We start from the raw sequence: 20,999 nt of genomic DNA, 5'->3' as shown, positions 1-20,999 counted from the left end.
CCCGACTCGACTTGGTAACCATCTAGGGACTTTATTTACCATCTAGGAGAATCTTTCTCACATCGGGCTTGACTGCCCTGGCGATGCTTCAACATAACGAGCCTAAGCTCAATCCCACCCAGTCGTCGACACTGTGCCGGGCCTGATTGCTACAATTGTCAGTGAATCGGACTTTCCGTACTGCAACACCCCCCCCGACTGTCAAAAAGCACAACTCCATCAGCTGCAATTTAAACACGATTATCGAAATACCTTCAACTACAAATAAACGGCCATATAATTTTTATACGGCTGAGTAGATCCCCACAAGTCAAGGGAATTGATTCCAGTTGTGCATTATTACGCTTTGGTATCCCATTGTTGAGGGCTCGGTATCCTTTTGGAGAACTGAAAAACTGTTTTTTAAGGTAAACAATTTTTTCTTATTTCATTTTTTGAATTGGAAATTTTCAAGTAATGCTGATTATTAAGGTGCGGTATAGACAATAGATCAAGAAATTTTTGTTAATTGGTTTTTTTAGTTATAAACGTGATTGTATGAATGAAATTTTGGAAAATGCAGTGATTTTTCAACAATATTACAATTATCTATTACAAGACATTTTTTTAGTCAATATAGATTACGTCCACGGATGATTTATGAGATTTTTACTACACAACGGTTTTTACAATTTCCAGGAATTTTTTTATATCCCAAAGTTGATTGCTTATCAATTTTCATTCTCCCAAAAAAAAGAAAGACCATTAATGACTGGCAATAATGTTATTTATTTAATCGGTCATTGAAATTTAAACATTCTTCGATCAATTGAAAAATATATGGATAGAAAATAATTTCTCCAAGAATTTAAAAAATATGATGGAAAAGACTTGAAAATTTGAAACGACCAAAGTTAATGGAAATCCAATAGAGGAGTCTAACAACTCCACTAGACTTTTCTATTAATGATGTGATAAATTTTAAATGCCTGTTCTGATGGTGAACTGTAAATGTCGAAGGAATATCAATAATTTAAAAAATGCTGAACTATTGTTTCCAAGCAATATATTTATTTATGACTAGTACCTCTAACAATAGGTTTGCCGTAATTGTTGTGGTATTTCAATTCTCCTTGAATGATTCTTGCCGCCAATATCAATGACTTCATGCACACAAATGTCAACAAATGAATTCGCACGAATTTATCTGTAACCGGATTAAAACTCAACTTCTCGTGCTCGAGGAGATGTAATACAGGAAGCACTCAATTATGCGGACATTTGATTGGAATTTGATTGCCGTTAGTCATAAAAGATTAAGTTATCAGTCAGGGACTAGAGCTCGATGATAATGTATACAAGTACCTAATTTTTCATGTTTTATTTATAGTTTATTATCATGAACGTATTGACGCTTTTGAAACCCTCAGTATATTCTCGGAAAAGTAATTTAATTCATAATTGATGGATGGATCGTGAGGGCCATATATATTTTATAATTTTTCTTCATGAATGATTCCAATTCGTACTTTGACTAATTCCCATTGAATTTGAAAGCGATGTGACATTGAACCAATGAAAAACAAGTGGAAATATTAAGTAAATAAGATAACAAGGCTATCGATACTATGAATAAAATACTATGAAAAAAATCAAGTACGTCGAAAATGATTAGTGAATTGAAATTCAATAGGCGTCTATGAATGAGACTGGAAAACGCCTACATTTGGAAAGAAAGATTAAATTCCATCGGCTCATTAACGAAGAACTAAAGGAAAATCAGGTCAAATATATCAACGTAATAAAATTCCCTAATGTAACAAACAATTAATCTATTCTCTAAAAAAAATCCCTTAAATAACGATATCTGTCCATTGAATACTTTTCAGCCGCTGAAATTACCGAAAAATGATTCAAAAAATCTGCTGTATCGGTGCCGGTTACGTAGGTGGGCCAACCTGCAGTGTAATAGCCCTGAAATGTCCGGGCATCTGCGTAACAGTTGTGGATAAGAGTAAAGATAGGATAGCCCAATGGAATTCTGACAAACTCCCAATTTATGAACCCGGCTTGGACGAAGTAGTGACCCAATGCCGGGGAAAAAATCTCTTCTTCTCCACGGACATAGAGACTGCAATTCAAGAGGCGGATCTAATCTTCATCTCGGTTAATACACCTACTAAAACGTTCGGAAATGGCAAGGGACGTGCCGCGGATCTCAAGTATGTCGAAAGTGCAGCGAGGATGATTGCTGAAATTGCGACAAGCGATAAAATTGTCGTGGAGAAGAGCACTGTACCAGTTAGAGCTGCTGAAAGCATCATGAATATTCTCCGAGCTAATCATAAACATGGAGTGTCTTATCAGGTAAAAGATTTTTTTACGCTATTTCAAAATCTAAACGACAAATGGTTCGAGTCGACGGGAACCCCATGCAAACGATTAAACCGGTTTATGATACATATCTCCGAATTGGAGGGTGATAGGGCAAATTTCGTGAAGCCATTTTTATTGGGTAATTCAAGGGCTGTAGAAAAGGTTCTCATAAAAATCTGACCATCTCTCTTGAATTTAGATATATTCATTGAAATACGAGGGCACACGTTAGAGTATCTAATGATCGATGATGATAACATGATTGAAATTTTAGTTAGGGGATTTTTAGTACTTTGAGAATCAAACAGTCACGTCCATAAATATTTTTTCAGTGTAAAAATATTTCTACACCTTTACATTTGATTACAATAAATTCTTAGTCATGTAAATCGTCTCTATAACTATCAGAAAACTACTATAATGGTGGAACCATCGCCTACAATTTCTTCCAGATTCTCTCGAATCCTGAATTCCTGGCAGAAGGTACCGCAGTCCAGGATCTAGTACACGCAGACAGAATTCTCATCGGCGGAGAAGACACCCCCCAGGGCCAGGCAGCCATAGAAGAGCTCTGCAAAGTATATGAGCACTGGATCCCACGTGAGAATATTCTGACGACGAATACGTGGAGCTCAGAGCTATCAAAACTAGCTGCAAATGCCTTTTTGGCGCAGAGAATATCTAGCATAAATGCCCTATCCGCTATTTGTGAAAAAACCGGGGCCGATGTGTCCGAAGTGGCGAGAGCTGTTGGCCTTGATTCGAGAATCGGCTCGAAATTCCTTCAGGCATCTGTTGGTTTCGGTGGCTCGTGCTTCCAGAAGGATCTCCTCAATCTCGTGTACCTCTGCGAGTGCCTCAATTTACCGGAAGTCGGCAAATACTGGCAGGGAGTCATCGACATGAACGAGTACCAAAAGTCCAGGTTTTCCGATCAAGTCATCCAGTCGTTGTTCAATACTGTCACTGATAAGCACATTTCGCTGCTAGGATTTGCCTTCAAGAAGAACACAGGGGACACAAGGGAGTCCCCAGCCATTCACGTGGCAAAAACTCTTCTTGATGAGGGAGCTGTTCTACATATTTATGATCCCAAGGTAATTGACACGATGATTAATGCCACCGGAAACTCTGAGATTTTCCTTCTGTTTGCTTTTGATTGGAAGCATTGCAATCATTGTATTTTTCGATTCTATAATTTCGCTTGGAAACAACGCTGAATGATTTCAAGCGTAAGAATACTTCCAAAACGATGAAAAATACCGTATTCTTGATAACAATATTTTTCTCTCACTCGATAAACGGTTAACATAATTCTAAAAAATCTGAAATTTTCCGTGATTGAAAACGGTCGCCTCACGAAATAAATTAATTAGATAAAATAAGTAAGGATGACATCGATATATTTGTCAGGGCAAATTAGGTATTATGCTGGCACCAATCTCATTGAGAAAAAGTCAGTAAAATTTTAGTGATAAAGAGCACTTGAAACATCGCGTTAAAAACACACAAATAATACGTCAATCTTATAGGTACACATTAATAACAAATTAATGGCTAATTTGGAGAGTAAATTTCTATATTTTTCGTTAAATTTCATCACTCCACCATTTTTATTCAATTTTTTTCGTTAAAATCCTTCAAGGAGTTTTAATGATGTTTAACATCACTAATTTTTCTAATTTTTTTCTTTAGGCAGATTGCGAAATTAAATTTGAATAAGATAAAAAATTTTAAGAATTGAAGAAGTTTTCTTTCTTATCTTTGTAAATATTGAGGCAGTGTAAACTAAATTTTGGGTCAATCCATTGAAAATTACGTCCTCAGAACACTTGAAAATGTTATCCCTCTAAAACGTTCTTCTGATCAACAAAAAATGAAGACCTCATTTCCTCTCATTTTTACATCTAAAAAATTATAGTGAAGTTCCCAGCATATTAATTTAGAGTACTGGTGGTTTCGAAATCCCCCCCCCCTTATAGTATTATTAAATGACTTGACAATTTAACGAGTTTTTCCACGGAGAACCTCCGATTTCCTCTACACTTTGGAGTTGATCATCCATCACTCTAAAATCTCTGGAAACTCTCCTTTGAACCGTTACCTTAATATAATTCCATAAGTGGCAGCTGATGAATGAAAATACATCATTTATTCGATAATTATCTCCATAATGAATGGTTGGAGTTGGAAATATAAAAAAAGTCTGGGGAATGTTCTTCTTTACGAAATAATAGACATTTTCCTCTGAAACCACTCATTACTGAGATAATCAAACAATTAACACGAGATGATGAGCCTAATTTGTTCACAGTATTTCGTAAGTATCGTGAAGAAAAGTATTCGTAAGAATCCCAATAAATCGTCACATTTATGCAAATGAAAGATGTGTTAATTGTGATTTCAGGTCGAAGAATCACAAATAATGGACGATCTATCATCGCTGGGACTGTCAGACTTGAAAAAAAGCGTAAACATTTATCACGATGCCTACACTGCAACGAAAAATACACATGCCATCGTTGTGTGCACCGAGTGGGACGAATTTACGGTACTGATAACGAACTCTAATGTTCAGCAGTCTAATCAACGAAAAAGAATTTGAGAAATCCTTGAACTGCATTAAACAGTCAAGAAATATTTCTCCAAAATTATTTTTCAACTTTCAATTGCTATTTCAACTAATGTTATCTTCTAATCTCGATACCTCAACTCATTAATTCTAATTGATTGATAAATTCTGTTTGTTTTTAAGGAATTGGACTACAAGAGAATTTACACCGAAATGACGAAGCCCGCCTACATATTCGACGGCAGAAAAATTCTAAATCACGATCATCTCCAGAAAATAGGATTTAATGTTCAAACGATTGGGAAAAAACTCTCACGAAGCGCTGTCTCACGGGTTTGGGGCAGTCAGACACAAGCATAAAGTATTTGTTCTTATGACACATTCCTTGAATCATATATCAATTTTAAAAGAGTATTTTTTCATAGGAATTTTTAATTTCGTTTCATGAGAAGACACGATCGAAGTTTTATGTATTACGTGTTCATGACTTTTTTTAACTGAAATTTTGATGATTAATAGAGTTTAATTTTCTGTGTTCGATTTATTGTTTATTGATGCATTTATAAAATTTTATTGACGAATATTTGTACAAATTTATGAGATTATAGCACAGAATTACGAAAAAATGGATCTTTAGTTTTTTATAAAACCGTAAAGAGTCGTTTTGAAATGGTAATAAATAAATAATTCGCAAAGATTTAGAATCAAACATGAATTTAATTCTAATAAATGTTGCAAAATAATGAAGTTCCTCGTTTTACCCAAAAACTGCTAGAAAAATCAGAATTCAGCTGAATTTTGTCTATGAAATTTTCTAAATTTCCTGAGAAACCCATCAAGTCTCTTTGCTTTATGGATTTATATAGTGGACACTGGAATTTATCATTCAAATCTTGTGCAACACGTTTTTCTATTTTTTCTGGGGTCAAACGAACTGTCGGCAGTACATTCCAAAATTCTTTTGCGTTATTCACCTCCAACTTTTTCTCGATTTCATTCCATCTGCCTCCACTTATTAACAAACCATCAATATATATGGATTTACCATCATTAATCAATTTTTGTGAATTTTCAGATGCCAGAATTTCAGTTTTGATAGAGATATCTGTAATATCGATTAAACATTCTCTCGAAAACATGATTTTTATCGCCGAGAATAATTTTTTGGGCGATGAAATCAGTCTCAATCTAATTGGATCCTCAGGAAATCCTCTCTCAATCCACTTTTGTAGGAAGATAAATTGTTCTCTCAATTCTGATACTGTAACGTTTTCAAAAATCTCCAAATTTCCCAACTTCCCACTTCCCCTATTCTGTAAATTTTGAATTTTTTTAATTTTTGAATTGAAATCATGAACCTCGGCAAGTAAAACATGACTCAATGGCTTTGAATATTCCAGCAGAAATTTCTCCGTCAGATGCACATCAATTACTTCAAGAAATTCCTCCTCGATAATTTCAATATTTCTCCCTAAAGAATTTTCTAGTTTTCCATTCATCTCCTTCCCAACATCCCTATCAATCAAATTAATTAAATGAAGCGATTTAAGAAAATTGTCTACCTCAGAAAGATCTCTCCCCACTCCCACATCATTATCCATGCCAAAAACTTTGAGGACCTCATCGCAATCCTGAATGAGGTCTATGTGTTTTAAAAAATCTTTGTACTCACATCTATCAGGAATTCGCACAGATCCTGCCTTTTCACCACTAATCACATAGTTCCGTCTGACTCCAATCTCTCCATTCCAAAAATTCTTCAAAACTTCACGGAGGTACCTCTCATCCTCCAAATCCATAACTCTTCCGCCATAATTGCATCTTGCCACAAGATGAAAGATGCCTTCCACAAAATGATCGCTTCCTTTGCCGCGGAAATCCATCCTTTGTACTAAGTTCTGAAGATGTCGTACAGAAATATTGAAGTCCGCAGGAGCAAACTCGTAGATAACGTTCCATCCCCGCCTCCCGAACTTCTTACGTTCTCTGAGAATAGAGTGGAAGAGGCAGAGCCCATAAATCATCATCGAAAACACCCTGTCCTTCCCAGGACAGCTGGAGAAGAACTCCATTTTGTTCAGCGGATCAGTCTGATAACAAATCATGAGGGAATCCTTCAAATCTCTAGGCGGACTACTGGTGATCTTAATCCCATCCTGGAGGACGCCCACTGGTAAATTGTCTGATGGAAGACTTGATAACCAAAGCCTGAATCCTAGGAGAGCATCTGTCCCGGTCATTTTGTCCTCGTAAATATTCTCCAGGAAGAACATTGTTGAGGCATCTGCGAGATGACAATTTTGAATGATAACCCAGGCCCCTTCCCTCTGGCAGCTTTTAATCAAAGGCTGGATATTAGAGTCTTCAGGACCTCCTAAGGACACTGTGAAGATGTTCGAGGTGTATCCAAATTTTTTCCCAAATTCTGTGACCATCTTCAGGGGTTCTAGATACGATGGCAGTATAAATATCAGGGGGACAAGGCAGGTGGACTCTGAATATGATTGGGATAATCCGCCCGGAGGCAATGGAGATACGTCAAAGCTAGTCATCACGGAGACGACGAAATGGTTCAGGCTTCGAAGGAGTTTGTCTGGTTTCAGATATTTGACACTCAGCAGAAGCTTCTGGAAGATTGACAGCTTTGAGGCCCAAGAAGAAGGAAGATCACCTTGAATTGAGAATGTCTTCCATGAAATCTGATCATCTTCAAGACTTGTGACAATTCCCTCGAATACTGGGAAGCGTTCCTCCAATTTCTTCAGTTTTTCAAATAAAATCGTCGAGCAACCATTAAGATCATTAGATTCTACATCAGGAAGTTCGGATTTACAATTAATATTGCGTAAATCCTCGAAGAAACAATCAACTTCATCTGTAGTAAGATTTTCGTCGCTCGATAACATCTTCAAGCAAAGTAAAAATGAATAAATAATCTTATGCTCTTCTAGCAATGAATTTCTGATGCTGGAATGGAGAGTCTGTGTGAAAGAGCGCTTCAAGTACTTCAATCGTTTGTCAATTACGTTGCTTCTCCGAGAAATGTCGATGGACTTCATGAAGAGTTGAATGAAATACGTAAGGGAGAACTGATACATCAAATTCAAAGCGACAAGCGAAGTCAAGGTGTTGTATAAGCTAGCGGAAAATAAAGTGAAGCTGCTGTAGCATCTTCTGAAGCCATCGATTACTCTCTTCACTTCTTTGGTGGCTTCCTCCTTCAAGATTATTTCGACGGATAATTTCTTGGAGGTATCTAGCATCTTCAGCGCCTTCTCATCTTCCAGAATGGACACTGAGGTCGATGTCGATGAGAGCGTTGCAAGAATGTTCTCCTCTTCTTCGTAAAGTATTTGCTTATTTCCATTGCTTCGAATGATCACGTCATTGAACTTCGCCTGAAGCTCGGGTTGCTCGCGAGAAACCACGATATCAAGCAATTGTTCGTGAAGAGCATCCTCAGGCAGATGAAAGTTAATGACATTTATTTTTTTGAGGATGTAAGGATTGAATGAAGGATTATGAAGTCTCGTCGTCATATAGAATCGGAATCCCTGTGTCTCGAAATTATCATTCTGAGATTTCAATTGGCAGATGATATCTAGGTCTGAAGGGCTAAAATTCTCATTCAAATTCTCTAATAGAACAGGGCAATTATCTGCCATACAAGTCTTGAGCTGTTCAACATAATGGGGAAGCCTCATCTCTGAGGATTTGAAGATTCTCAGATTGTTCTTCTCCTCCATCTTCCGAATCCAATTGTTGGCTTGGTTCTGTGGGTCGACCAGAAGACACCACAATGTTGAATTCTTCAGGATGACGCAGCCCTCAGCGTAGAAGCCGTTCTGAGAGAGCCCAGAGAATCTCCAAGAGTCAACGGCGATTTTGGATTCTAGACTAATTAGAAAATCGTAAGACTTTGAGACAGATATTCTTTCTTCCTGAAGGATGTCTTTCCACTTGTCAATGATTTCACGTCTGTGAATTTCGTCGAAAGAAGACAAAAAGGCGATTACCCCGGAAGAAATCAAAAGATCTCCCGCCAAGGTCTCCAACGAACTCTTCAAAGAGTCCACTGACCTATTCCACTTGATCTTCTCTCCATCAAGACTGGCAATCAATCCTTCGGATTTAGCTAGTTTTTCGGTGCAGTTCTTTGCTTCACTTTCCAATTCAACTTTCTTCGCTAAAGTCTCTTTTAAAGTTTCGTTAAGTGCTGTCAACTTTCTCGTTAATTGAGCTAATGTCTTTCGTTTCTCATTGAGAAAGTCCAAACTCTCGTTACATTCTTGCTCAGCCAGTGCTAATTTCTCTTTTTTAGGAGCGACGATCTTCGCCACTTCGTCGTAGGACACCATTGCCCTGACCCATTTACAAAGACCCTCAGCGGCACTTGAAGCTTTAGCTACAATATGCGGCATGAAACTCTTGTCAGTCATGTAGGTCTTCTTCACAACCATCATCAAAGTCGCTGGAATATTATCTTTGTCGTAGTCTTTCAATATTTGGAGGAAGTTCATCTCTCCGAGAATTCGTTTACTGGGGCCCCAGTAGTCCATAGATTTCTTTCCGGTTACTGGATCAATGACTCTATCGGATGTTATATTTAGCATCACGCAAACAGCCGCCATCACCAGTTTTACAGTGTCTGGAGGATTTTTCATAGCTTTAACTAGAGTAATATCAGCAGGTTTAAGCGTATTCAATGCGGCAATGGCGTCCTCAAGGATCGGGATTGCCACAGCTAAATCTGCTTCACACTCAGATTTCAAAATGGCAGCAATTTCAGCAGCTCTATTTGCGATCTCTTCGTCCCTCTTCACCTGAATCCTCGCGTTCTCTACGATTACATTCTCCGTTTCAATTTCTCTCATTGTTTCTACGGTCTGTCTTGCTGACCACTCCAGTTGTGGTTTCAGCTCTGTCAGAGTTACCTTCATTTTCGAGACTTCTTGTTCAGCGTATTGAAGCTTTTCTAAACCTACCTGGTACTTATGACGGGACTCCATGATCTTTTCATGTCTCGTTGTGATGATTTTAGAGTAGAGCTTCATCATATGAATCAAGCCATATGGACTTGGCGTTGTTTTATAATTATTCATGGATTTGATGAGTCGTAAATGGTTATAGACATCAACAGATGCTGAGACCACTTTTTCTTTCGTAAAGCTGTTGATTACGGTGAGGTCTTGGAGGAATTTCATACTGAGTTGATGAAATGCTTCTTGGGGCCAGTCCTGGAAGCAATCGATGAGGCAAAAGTTTAAAATATTCGGATATAACTTCAGTAATCGGTAGTTAGCATGTCTGTGACATCTCGTCTCATCGAAAAGATTCACGTATATAATGAAATGAAGCTTCTCCTGACACTGTTCGTAGAAGTAGTTCATTACCTCAATAGTCCCGATCTCGAGATTTCGGTCGCCGTTTTGAGCTGGCAGTCTTGCGGATTTGATGATCTCTTGACGCTCATCATCTGCGGGAAACAAATTCGGAATTTCTCCGGTAGATATGAGGCAGTTTATGTCCATCAGGTGTTCATGCTTGAGGTATCTACATGGAATGAAAAAAGCGCAGTCATTGGCGTTGCCAGAGATAAATTTAGCAGCTTTTTTCAGATCTTTTCTCCAATTTGAATCGTTAGACAGCTCGAAAAATTCAGATTTTTGAATGAAACAGGATAATCTTGTGAGGATTCGCCTCCCTGTTGAGCCTCCACTCATCGATAACATCAGGAAGTTGCCGGAGGGAGTGCAGAGGCACCTACAAAGGCGTATCACGTGTGTCACCATGTCGGAGAATATGACGATGTCCATCTTCTTGGAATCTTCTACTTTCTCGTTGAACTGATTTAAGTATGAAAGTAATTTATTGTGAAGAGTCTCCTTACTGCAGGTGATCTCTTCATATCTTCGACGCCGTGTTGAGTCTTCCTTATGATCACCTGTATCAATGAAATTACAGAACATCAGGCTTTCAAAGCTCTCAGCTGTCAATTTGTCATTCTGCTTGGGAAGGTGATCAAACATCGAGTCGAAGGATTCTTTGCTGAAATGAATGTTGATAGCTTCCTTTATGGTGGAGAATAACCATTTTTGATGATCCCGATTGGTGATTCTATCCCCGAAGACGCGAAGAGACTCGTGTACCCAAAGACGAATCAATGTGACTTTGGTCTCTGCCGATTCACGATGAATCAAGCTACAGCCTTTGATGACTCTTCCAATATCCCTAAGGTTGAACTGGTACTTGAAATCGGTTAGAGGAATGGGACGAAGCTCTTCGTTGGTCGAAATTAAATTGAAGATCTGAATCGTTGCGTGAACCATAGAATTCACACTAGAGCTGACGTCAGCACTGAATTGATTCTTCTTCAAATGGTTCAATAATAAAGTTGAGAAGATGCGGAATATGTTTTCCTTGGATGGTGGACTCATTGAATACAAAGCAAAGTGTCTAATGAGTCGTAAAGAAACATCATTGGAATTATTGCCTTGGAGAGTCAGAGCCGAGAGAAACATCACATTCTCCACGAATATCTTGTGAAACTTTTCATCATTATTATTACAACCGAACCAATAACCATGGTCCATTAGTTGCCTGACCAGCTCTAAAGTTGATCCTGAATTTCCATCACAATCATCTCCTTCGGTTATCATGTTTAAGTCATCAACAAAGTTAATCGAGTATTTATCTTTTGGAGGTGCATACCTTCCTTTTATGATTCTGTTCATCTTCAGAAGAAAATATTTCTGGGCTTCATGTGGACAAGTTCTAGAGGTTAAGTTGAAAATATTGGTCAGGAACATGTCAGTGTATTTAGGGAGCTTCTTCTTCAAGAGAAAGTGCATCATTGTAGTTTTGCCAATTGATCGATTTCCGCAGATGATAAATGGAATTTTATGTCTGATATGGCTTTCGAAGATGAACGTCAGTCGAGTTGTGTTGACGGTTGGAATGAACTTGAAATCAATGAAGAAATCTATGGAGTTCTTCATGATCTCCGTCCAGGATTTCCAAGTACCGGTAGCTTTGAAAACATAATTGTGGTCCTGAATCAAACCTTCGGGAAGAGTGAGGTCAGGTTGACTGATCTCGACTGGTCTTTTGTTCCAAATTGAGGTGCAGAATTCATCCAATTGATTTTTGGAATCATCCGACGATAAAATTCCGCCCATTCCCCATATTATGGATTGGATGAGAGCTGCTTGAAACCACACTCGAAAGTGAATGTTGAAATTAGCTGAGGTCCCTTCTTTTTTGTTAATTTCCAGGGCATCCAGTAAGTATATCTTCATCAATTTCAATACTGAAATTACCAGAAAAACTTCATTGACGTGGAGGAAAGAATTAGGAAGACCGCTTATGAAGTTCAGGGCACTTTTCAACGCCCAATTTAAGAAGTTAATCATAAATTTGTGGTCTTTCGATTGAATATCAAAATCATGGGTAATTACCCAAGATCTCACCTGCGATCTCCAGCCAACCGTATCACTATCCATGTGAATTACTCCACATCTGGAAATGATAGCTGGTGTCGCATCTTTTAGATCTTCTGTCTCAAAAATAATAGAAATTCCCTCTGAAATTTTGATTCCTTCTCCAGAGTCGAGAAATAATGTTTTATGATCGTCTAAAATTGTAGATAAATAGTCCATCCAGGGACCATTGATTGGACCGTCAAAGATCAACCATTTCCTCGAATAAAATTCATTGACTTCCCTTTTATTCTCGGTAAATTTCCTCAAAACCAAAGTACAAATTCCATCCACCCATCGCTTGTTAGTATTTATCATTTCATTGCAGCCAAATAAATTTTTTGATCTCATGGATTTTTGATTGATTGTTTCGATGACAACTTCGCCCCCTAAACTATCGTCTTTTGAATGCAACAAAGATAAACATTTAGATAAAATACTGAGACATTTGGTCTTTCCTGACAGAGCTTCCCCAACAATAATGAACGATTGTTTAATATGCAACATTTCAAGAACTTGAATTAGTTTCAATTTGAAGCTTTCAGGAATTTGAAGGACATCTGAAGTCGACAATTCCTCAAAGACTCTGAGAAAATGACTGTAGTCCGGAGGGAACATATGAACCCCTGGAAAGACGTCCTTTACGAAACCAAAAAAAATAGGAATATCATCTTGTCTTAAGACGCCCAAATGAATATCAATCAGAGATCTCAGGATAATAAGTTCTTCATCTTCTTCTTCAGGAAACTGAAACTTAAGTCTCACCGAATTGCCAACAACCGAAATCAGTGATCTGAGATCAAACAAATACCTTCGGTCAGCATTCAACTGCTCAGAACACAATTCATAAAACTTGTTTATCTTCTTAGAAATAGTATGCGTTTTTCTGAAGCCAGAGGACAATAATTTCACTTCAATAATCTTTTCAAAATCCGGATGATGAACAGTTACTGGCCTAAAGATAGCTCTCAAGTTATCTGGAATATTCTTGTGTATGTAGAATGGTGAAATCCTCCCAGGACTCAATGTCATCGTCACAGTGATGAATCCCGAATACTTGATCCTTGATAAATCTCCGAATAAATCGAGGCATTCAAATTTGGACTTTTTCGAATTTTCTAAAGCCAAAAGCTTCAATATTTGGCTGAATTTTTGAGTTAGCGCTGACAGAATTGGAGCCGGCACAAGATCTATATTCTTGAAGGTCACCCAAGCCCCAACCGAGACAATTCCTTTTATCACATTTGAGACTCTCTCACAGGTTAATTCCTTCGTACAATTTATCAGATGAAACCGAAGTCCCAATTCGTAAATTGCCAGGTTTCTCACTGTCTCTATCTTTCCAGTATTGGCAGGGCCAATTAGTGAGCAGAAATAATGATGCTTACTGGCTTGAAAAATTGTGTGATGGATTCTATCAGTCAAGGGAGTATTTATCATCGGATAATCGATCATAGAGTTGAATTCGAACCCGTAGTTTTTATTCTCATAAATCATCTCAATTTTTATTGATTTATCGATGTGATAATGCCTTAACTGTGCCGCCCAATGAAAGTCCTCAATCTTCGTGACTTTTTCGATGATTAATAAAGAAATGACGTCCCGTTGGTGAATCAAAACGGAAACCAAACTCATCAAAATCAATCTTTGATTCTTGCGGAGGATTTTTTTATTCAAATTTTCACTTTTCATTTCGTTTATCACAGAAGTGATGAAGGCATTTTGAGATCCCAAAAGGGAATTCAATTCTTTCGAGGGATTTCGAGTTAAATCTCGAAGACACGCTTCGATTTGTGAAGTCCAGAATATTTTCAAAGTCACGAAAGATACACTAAGAATATCAGAAATAAAATTATCAATGAAATCATCGGAATCTTTGTCTTCAGCAATTGTAGAAATCTTAACGTCAATATTTCTCTTCACTAAATCGATTATGGAATTTTCAGTATTAATCAGCCAATTCGACTCTCCAGGATTAATAACTGAGGCTAACTCAAACTCCTGATCGTAATCACTGATAATGGCAATAATTTGCAAACTGGAACCCAATTTCACGTTTTTTATTCCATAGAAACACTTCCTCAACAATCTCACAACCCTATCAACACTATAGTTCTCCGATTCATCACTAAACATGATCGTAACAATTTCACGGTCGGAAAGAAAGTAGAACCTAGGGAAGACTCGTCTCATTTTTTTCAGATACTCATAGATCTTCTCATTAGCAGTTTCAATGTACATCAGGCACTGTTTCAGTTTCTCCCAATTCTCAGATCCAATTCTTCCAATCCCATGAAACGTCGAATTTTGCATAATTTCACCCCTCACCCACTTCAAACACTGTTCAATTTTTTCACAGACATCGTGAATCACCTCAAACTCATCACCTTCAACGGCTTCACTTCCTTCCGCAATTGAGGTTTCCTCAGATTTTGCCAATATCAATCTTTTCGAGTATTCAAAGATAGGTTTGATGATCATCATCTCATCCTGCAAAAGATTCCATGTACAGATTGTATCCCGCACGCACATCAAACTCCTGTGGAACCCATCAACATCTTCGGCAATTGGCTTCACAAAATAAGACCCCTTCATCTCTTGAACTTTAACCAAATGCTCCTCCAGCCTCACCTGAATCTCTGATTCTAGATTGACAAAGACAAGCCGCTTGTCCTGCACATCCTCACCAATATCAAACACCACATCATTCCACTCCTCGATCATGTCATCCAGCTGCTGTTGCAAGGCGAGCTCCTTATTGGCAGAGATGCTGATTACTTCGTACTTCTCAATATTGTCCATCAGATTCAGTGCAATGATCTTCCTGAGAGTAGTACCAGCGTTAGGGGTAATATCAGATCCATAGATGATGGACATCTCGGTCCAGTGGCGTTCTGCCAGGGCAGGATTGCACATGCAGTTGACCAGCCTGATGTATTGTTTAAAATCCTTCACATGTTGAATTACTTGGAAGGAGAGTTTCAAGGGCGCTGGTTGCTGCATGGGATCGGGATCATCAATGATCCCCGAGAATTTGAAAGGCTTGTTCGGAGTTGTCATGTCTAATTTAATTTTTGTCTTCATGGTTTTGTTGAGCTCCGTGAACTCTTCGAAATAGTGAAGTGTAATCTTTTCGACTTGAGCCGAGTCAATATACTCGAAGGGGCCATCTAGCCAGACACTGTTGTGTCTCCTCCATAAGAAGATCATTTTGTTGAGACTGTAAAATGGTAGGATGACATCTTTTATCTCGTCGACTCGAGGAAACGCTGTCTCAGGGAACTTGAACAACTTCTCTTCGTGGTTTATCGTTTTAATTTCATCATCCACTTTTTTGAATTTTGATACTAAGAGCTTCAGAAACTCTATGTACTCGTGTACACGATTCGCGTCGTCCATGTTATCCATTATAATGAATTCTGGTATGATCTCCTCCACTTCGGTATTCAGGACATTGATCTTTCGCTGGAGTTCGTCTTCCAATTCGCTCTTCATTGCTTCGCAGAGAATATTGCTTTGAATGAAGACGTCTGATATCGTGAACAAGTAGTTGATCGTTAACTTATTGAACTCTATATGTTTTTCTGAAAGATCTGTCAACTGTAGGAGTTCACTCAGCATCTCCATCGACGTGGAAATCTTCTTCTCCAGCTTTTCGACGATTACTGTTGACGCATGTGACATCGTTTCGCTTAATTCGAATAAGCCCTTCGCGTTCTTCGGAATGTCGAGTGCTGTGTTTTTCAGGCTTTCGAATTCATTGAATATTGATCTGTTATAGTGCCAGTGATAGTCCACCATCTTGTCCATGAGGAGCTTGATTAATCCGGAGATGTTTCGATGAAGATTATCTTTTGCATTTATTTGACTGAGTCTTCCAACGTCGTAGTACAAATATAAAACCATCTCGCTGCCCTTCGATAAGTAAGTATTGAAATTTTTGACGTGATCACAGTACAGATTAAAGTCTCTTGTATTCGAGAGCAGATCGATTATAAAATCTCTGGTTACAGAGGTGCAGACGTATGTGAACTCTTCAACAATTTCGGAGAAATGGTCCTTCAATGGTTGGAATAAGTCAGCTAAGATTTCAGAGAGCTTCTCATGGGATTCTTTCAAGAACCATTCAGGAAGATTCACCCGGATGTGATTCTCATCACCGTCTTCATATTTAAAGCACAGCAGATCGTTTCTGACGATGTTGGAGATATCGTTGATCACCTGATGATAGGCGCCACAAACCGTCTCGATGGAGGGGCTCAGAGATATATTTCTCTCGAAGTTGTCAAGGTTCTCAAGGCCATCAGTGATTATAAGTTCGAAACTCAATTGAGGGCATCGTTTCACGTCTTTGATGATGTCCAACATCTTCGTTATGGTCTCCATCATGTTTTGAAGGATTTGCTGGACGAAGAGATTCGTTGCACATCGCATGAATCTAGATTCTTCTTCCTTCGTAATCCTCCTCAGGTGTCTCTTAGAGAGAACTCTCTTCATAATCTCTTTATAGTACTCGTGCTTTATAATCGATCTACTGTTCCTGATACTTTTCGATATCATATACTGAAAGTCCGAAAGGCTGAGGAGCCCCATGGCCCGATAATTGGAGAAGTCCACGATTTCTGATGTCAGTTTTTGTCTTGCTGTCGCGATGATTTGTTTCATAAGACTTTGCGACAAAAAGTAATTAGCCCTGAAATGCTTCTGATTCTTCATAAAGAGTTTATTGTTCTGGGTGACCAGGGGCTTCTCCATTGAGATCGTTATCGTTTCTTCTTCTTCAACTTCTTCGATGTCGTCCTCTTTATCGTTGATGACGATCGACGAGACAGCGAACTCCTGCATCTCCTCGACGTACATCAGCTTTATTTCTTGAAGGAGGGCCTCCAGACATCGTGGATATTTCAATTTCAAATACCTCGGGATGAGATTGATGATATTGGACTCCCAGGAGGGCATTAGCCCACTTATGGGGATCTCTTCCGCCCATTCCTTCAATTTTATTATGTAGAAGGACTTTGGGAGCTTCGGCTTGAAGATCTCTGACGATTGTTGATCCTCGATAAAACCCAACGTAGACCGTATTTTTGGGTTGACATTTCGGTATAATTTTAGACGTTTATAGTGCCATTTTGGGCGAATTTGGTCAGAATTGATTAAGGGTAGAGACAAGATTGGCTGCAGACAGGGAAATTTGGTCTTCTTGTGAATTAAGTTGTATAATTCTTCTTCTTCTCCCATGTCGGGAATTCATCAAGACAACGATTAATGCCTGAATTTGTCCAGGTGTTTTCTTCGTTTCCAATCGCGAAATTAATTATACCGTGGTTTTGTCAAATACTTGCGTAAATATTGGTGTGATTATCGATTGCGTTAAACTGCACTTGTAGAATTGTCATCAAGACTGAAACGTTCAATAGAGGTGGGACTGGTTGGATGTCAAAACCTTGACAATTCATGTTTGGTCGATAGAAGCCAGAGGAGATATCTAGTAAAATTAAATTGCTTGTCGCAATATGATTTCAATGCATTCAATGAATTAGTGATCGATGAACAAAAATTCTAGAAATATATCAGTATTTTTTCCCACAAATAATAAAAATAACATCGGTTTTATCATCATTATTAGTATTATTGTAACAATTCCCTTATTTGGCAACAATTACGGGTATTGATCCAGTGAACAAACCACTCATTGTAAATATTTCTCGACATTCGCAAATTCCCAAGCATTCGACAGTCGGTATAAATGAAACTCCCACACATCCACATGTACGTTCAGTCGATAATGGAAATAGTAGCGCTGCAGTATAGCATTTGGAAATAAAGAGCACCGGAAATAATACCGTGTGTCTGGTAAACAGCTGAGAACTCACATTTTAGACACAACATTGTTTTCAGTAATTTCATTTTCAAGGGAAGTTTTATCTATTTTATTGAGTGGATCGAGGTATCACAAGCATGTCGACTAAATCCTCGGTTGATTTGCGAGCAGAGCTCGCTGAATTGGTTAAGAGGAAGGCGGAGATTGCTGTGAGTTGTAAATTTTCATAGCCTCGAGATTATTCAGATTGACAGATGCCTTTCACATCAAAATGAAAAATATCATTATTTCATTGCTTAAAAAATGGTTTACTATTTCAAAAATTTATTTTCGACTTCCATTGATCCATCAATATGGCCAACAACGCTATAAAAACACTGAAAGTTTCTTTAGTTGGATTTCTCAGGGATTTTTAGGTTAGAAATGCGCCAATTTCACTGCCAAAAATTCATTCGCTGAATTCTCTCAATGGAGTAGATTTTTTGAAAGAATGATGACAAAAAGAAATTGATAAATTAATTTCTCAATTGGTTTGTCGGATTTCAGGACACGTTGGCGAATTTGGAGCGCCAAATTTATGCATTCGAAGGAAGTTATCTGGAGGATACTCAGTTGTATGGAAATATCATTCGAGGATGGGACAGATATTTAGCGAGTAATAAAAACACAAATAGTAAAGCTGACAAGAGAAATAGAAAATTTAAGGAGGCTGAGAGATTATTTTCAAAATCTTCCATTACGTCTATGGCTGTGAGTTGACTATTAATTAATAATTTATTTATTCGTTCATAAATGTTTTTCATCAAAATCTACACAACAATCAGAAACTTTTCTATTCTATTTTTATGATTGTTAACAATCAATTGTACATTCATTCTTCAGATTCTGCGTGATATTCTAAAATTTTTAATTGCAGGCTGTCAGCGGTCTTGTGGAAAATCCCCAGGAAAAAAGTAAGGACCTCAATGGATATTGAAAATCCAATCAATTCTGTTCTGAGCAGAACTACCTCTATTTTATGATCTTTACACTGAAATTCAGTTTTCAATTTCACTTTCGCGAGATAATCTTTTATCTCTTGTTTGATGGTTCACGTAGTGAATTATTCATGATATATTATTGTTGAGTTACATCGTGAACACTTTTGTAGACTTTTTGGTTCGTTATGCATGCTTATTATAGTTTATCCTACGTTATGTAAGTAAATTTGAATTTATTTTCTTTCGATAAATTCTGGATGTAGTATATTTTTCAAAATTAAAGATAAAAACGATCGCACAGATGTTTAATTTCTCTTGTCAATGGTTATTCACGTTTTATGGTATCTCTGGTGGTATGTCTTTCACTGTTCACTGCTTTTTATTGTTAGTAATTTTTTAATAATTTTTGTTTTCAATTTTGGCTGTAGGTTTACACTCTTCACTGAATTCTAGACTTACAAAACAAATCATTTTTTTTATTAGAGAAATCATTGCAATCCAACAATTCATGTGATTCAGTTAATCCTCTCTTCTATAAATTATCAATTCTTGATTAATCATTCGCTAATTTGTCTATCATTAATAATTTTGTAATTAATCCTCTAATGCAACAACTGCAACCCTCTCATTAATCAGTAAATTCTGATGAAAATGTCTGCTGAAATTTTTCCTATAGGATTTTTTTCACTCAGAAAAATAATCTTCAAGTCTTCTCCCTTCATTTTGTTCCATCCTTTCGTAATTAATAAAATCTTAATCGTTGAACCCCCCAATTTCTAGTTGAACGATACAGTGAATCGGAGTCACAGATGGGCAACAGCGGAAGTGAGGATAATTGCAACTATACAAATTCAAATGTTGTGACATCAGGAAATAGCAAAGACTCGAGTGGAAAGAATCACACGTCAATACAATCCAGTTATTCTCAAAATAATGGAAGTATAAGTGAATCAACACCACTGACAAATGGCCCAATGTCCAATGGGGGGATTGAGCATGTATCAACACCAGCTAAAGATGGTCATGGAAACAGTAAAGAATCTAATAAAAATAGATCGTCTAATAGTGCTAAAAAAAGTAGCAACAAGAGAGCTCGAAATAGGTAGAAGAAAATCAACTGAAATTTTTTTTATCAATTTGTTCTTTCGATTGTGCGCATTTTTCTCAAGGATTCTTGTACGTAAACGAAGACACTCTAAATTAATTATGGAAATGAATGACGAGTCAAATTTCCACGTAATATCAGAGACATAACTTTTTGAGATAATTGTAAAATAATAGGCATGACAATTAAAATTTCCCTTCAATTTATCTGTTAAATGATAATCAAAATCATGGAAAAATTCAACGGTAAGATCTTTTTTTTCTCCTTTTTACGACGATGATAGTATTATTTCAGTGGATAAACGTGTATTTACTAGGATTTTTATCGTAAAATTTGGGCGAACGAAGCGTTAATGTAAGGACTTTTATAGGTTTCTTACTATTTCAATGTGCATGAACATTTGAACTCGAGAATTAGTGACTGAGATAAATTCATTCAGGATAATTACACATCTATAACGATGTTTTCATTCAAGAGTTGATCTGTCATTTTTTTTTGTTTTCAGAGCCAAGTGAAACAACAATGTTCACTTGACTGTGAAATTCACGGGATTAACATTTACAATGTCGTTATCACTAGGAAATTAACGTATCTAATAACTTGTAAATAACTATCAAATGTTCATTACTCAATCGTGAATTTAATAAATCCATTCTTTTCATAATAACTTTTTCAGTGAATGTTT

General features: G+C 37.4%; 3 protein-coding genes across 3 annotated transcripts; 2 read left to right on the top strand and 1 right to left on the bottom strand.

Annotated features, from left to right (window-relative positions):
- The first annotated feature begins 265 nt into the window (after positions 1 to 265).
- Positions 266 to 5,636, top strand: Sgl (sugarless). The gene is made up of 5 exons (XM_064126458.1): positions 266 to 407; positions 1,869 to 2,346; positions 2,808 to 3,452; positions 4,763 to 4,906; positions 5,111 to 5,636. The coding sequence occupies exons 2-5, from the start codon at positions 1,888 to 1,890 to the stop codon at positions 5,285 to 5,287; spliced, it is 1,425 nt and encodes a 474-aa protein (XP_063982528.1). The 5' UTR covers positions 266 to 407; positions 1,869 to 1,887; the 3' UTR covers positions 5,288 to 5,636.
- A 13-nt stretch (positions 5,637 to 5,649) lies between these two features.
- On the bottom strand, positions 5,650 to 17,987 carry LOC135165401 (dynein axonemal heavy chain 7-like). Its single transcript, XM_064126665.1, has one exon. It carries the CDS (start codon positions 17,644 to 17,646, stop codon positions 5,650 to 5,652), a length of 11,997 nt encoding a protein of 3,998 aa, XP_063982735.1. The 5' UTR covers positions 17,647 to 17,987.
- Positions 17,988 to 18,231: 244 nt separating this feature from the next.
- LOC135165296 (chromatin modification-related protein MEAF6) lies at positions 18,232 to 20,981 on the top strand. The gene is made up of 4 exons (XM_064126446.1): positions 18,232 to 18,438; positions 18,776 to 18,979; positions 19,146 to 19,182; positions 19,990 to 20,981. Exons 1-4 carry the CDS (start codon positions 18,367 to 18,369, stop codon positions 20,313 to 20,315), a joined length of 639 nt encoding a protein of 212 aa, XP_063982516.1. The 5' UTR covers positions 18,232 to 18,366; the 3' UTR covers positions 20,316 to 20,981.
- The last annotated feature ends 18 nt before the right edge of the window (positions 20,982 to 20,999 follow it).

This window comes from Diachasmimorpha longicaudata, chromosome 8 (assembly GCF_034640455.1).
Source record: "Diachasmimorpha longicaudata isolate KC_UGA_2023 chromosome 8, iyDiaLong2, whole genome shotgun sequence".
NCBI classification, from domain to species: domain Eukaryota; kingdom Metazoa; phylum Arthropoda; class Insecta; order Hymenoptera; family Braconidae; genus Diachasmimorpha; species Diachasmimorpha longicaudata.
Note: the sequence above shows the minus strand (reverse complement) of the source record. Positions and strands in the feature narration are given on the sequence as shown.

Coding starts and splice junctions, on each gene's coding strand:
- Sgl (XM_064126458.1), top strand. CDS start 1,888: ATGATTCAAAAAATCTGCTGTATCGGTGCCGGTTACGTAGGTGGGCCA. Junction 2,347..2,807: donor AACATGGAGTGTCTTATCAG/GTAAAAGATTTT, acceptor AATTTCTTCCAG/ATTCTCTCGAATCCTGAATT. Junction 4,907..5,110: donor CCGAGTGGGACGAATTTACG/GTACTGATAACG, acceptor TTTGTTTTTAAG/GAATTGGACTACAAGAGAAT.
- LOC135165401 (XM_064126665.1), bottom strand. CDS start 17,646: ATGGGAGAAGAAGAAGAATTATACAACTTAATTCACAAGAAGACCAAA.
- LOC135165296 (XM_064126446.1), top strand. CDS start 18,367: ATGTCGACTAAATCCTCGGTTGATTTGCGAGCAGAGCTCGCTGAATTG. Junction 18,980..19,145: donor CTTCCATTACGTCTATGGCT/GTGAGTTGACTA, acceptor TTTTAATTGCAG/GCTGTCAGCGGTCTTGTGGA. Junction 19,183..19,989: donor GGAAAATCCCCAGGAAAAAA/GTAAGGACCTCA, acceptor CCCAATTTCTAG/TTGAACGATACAGTGAATCG.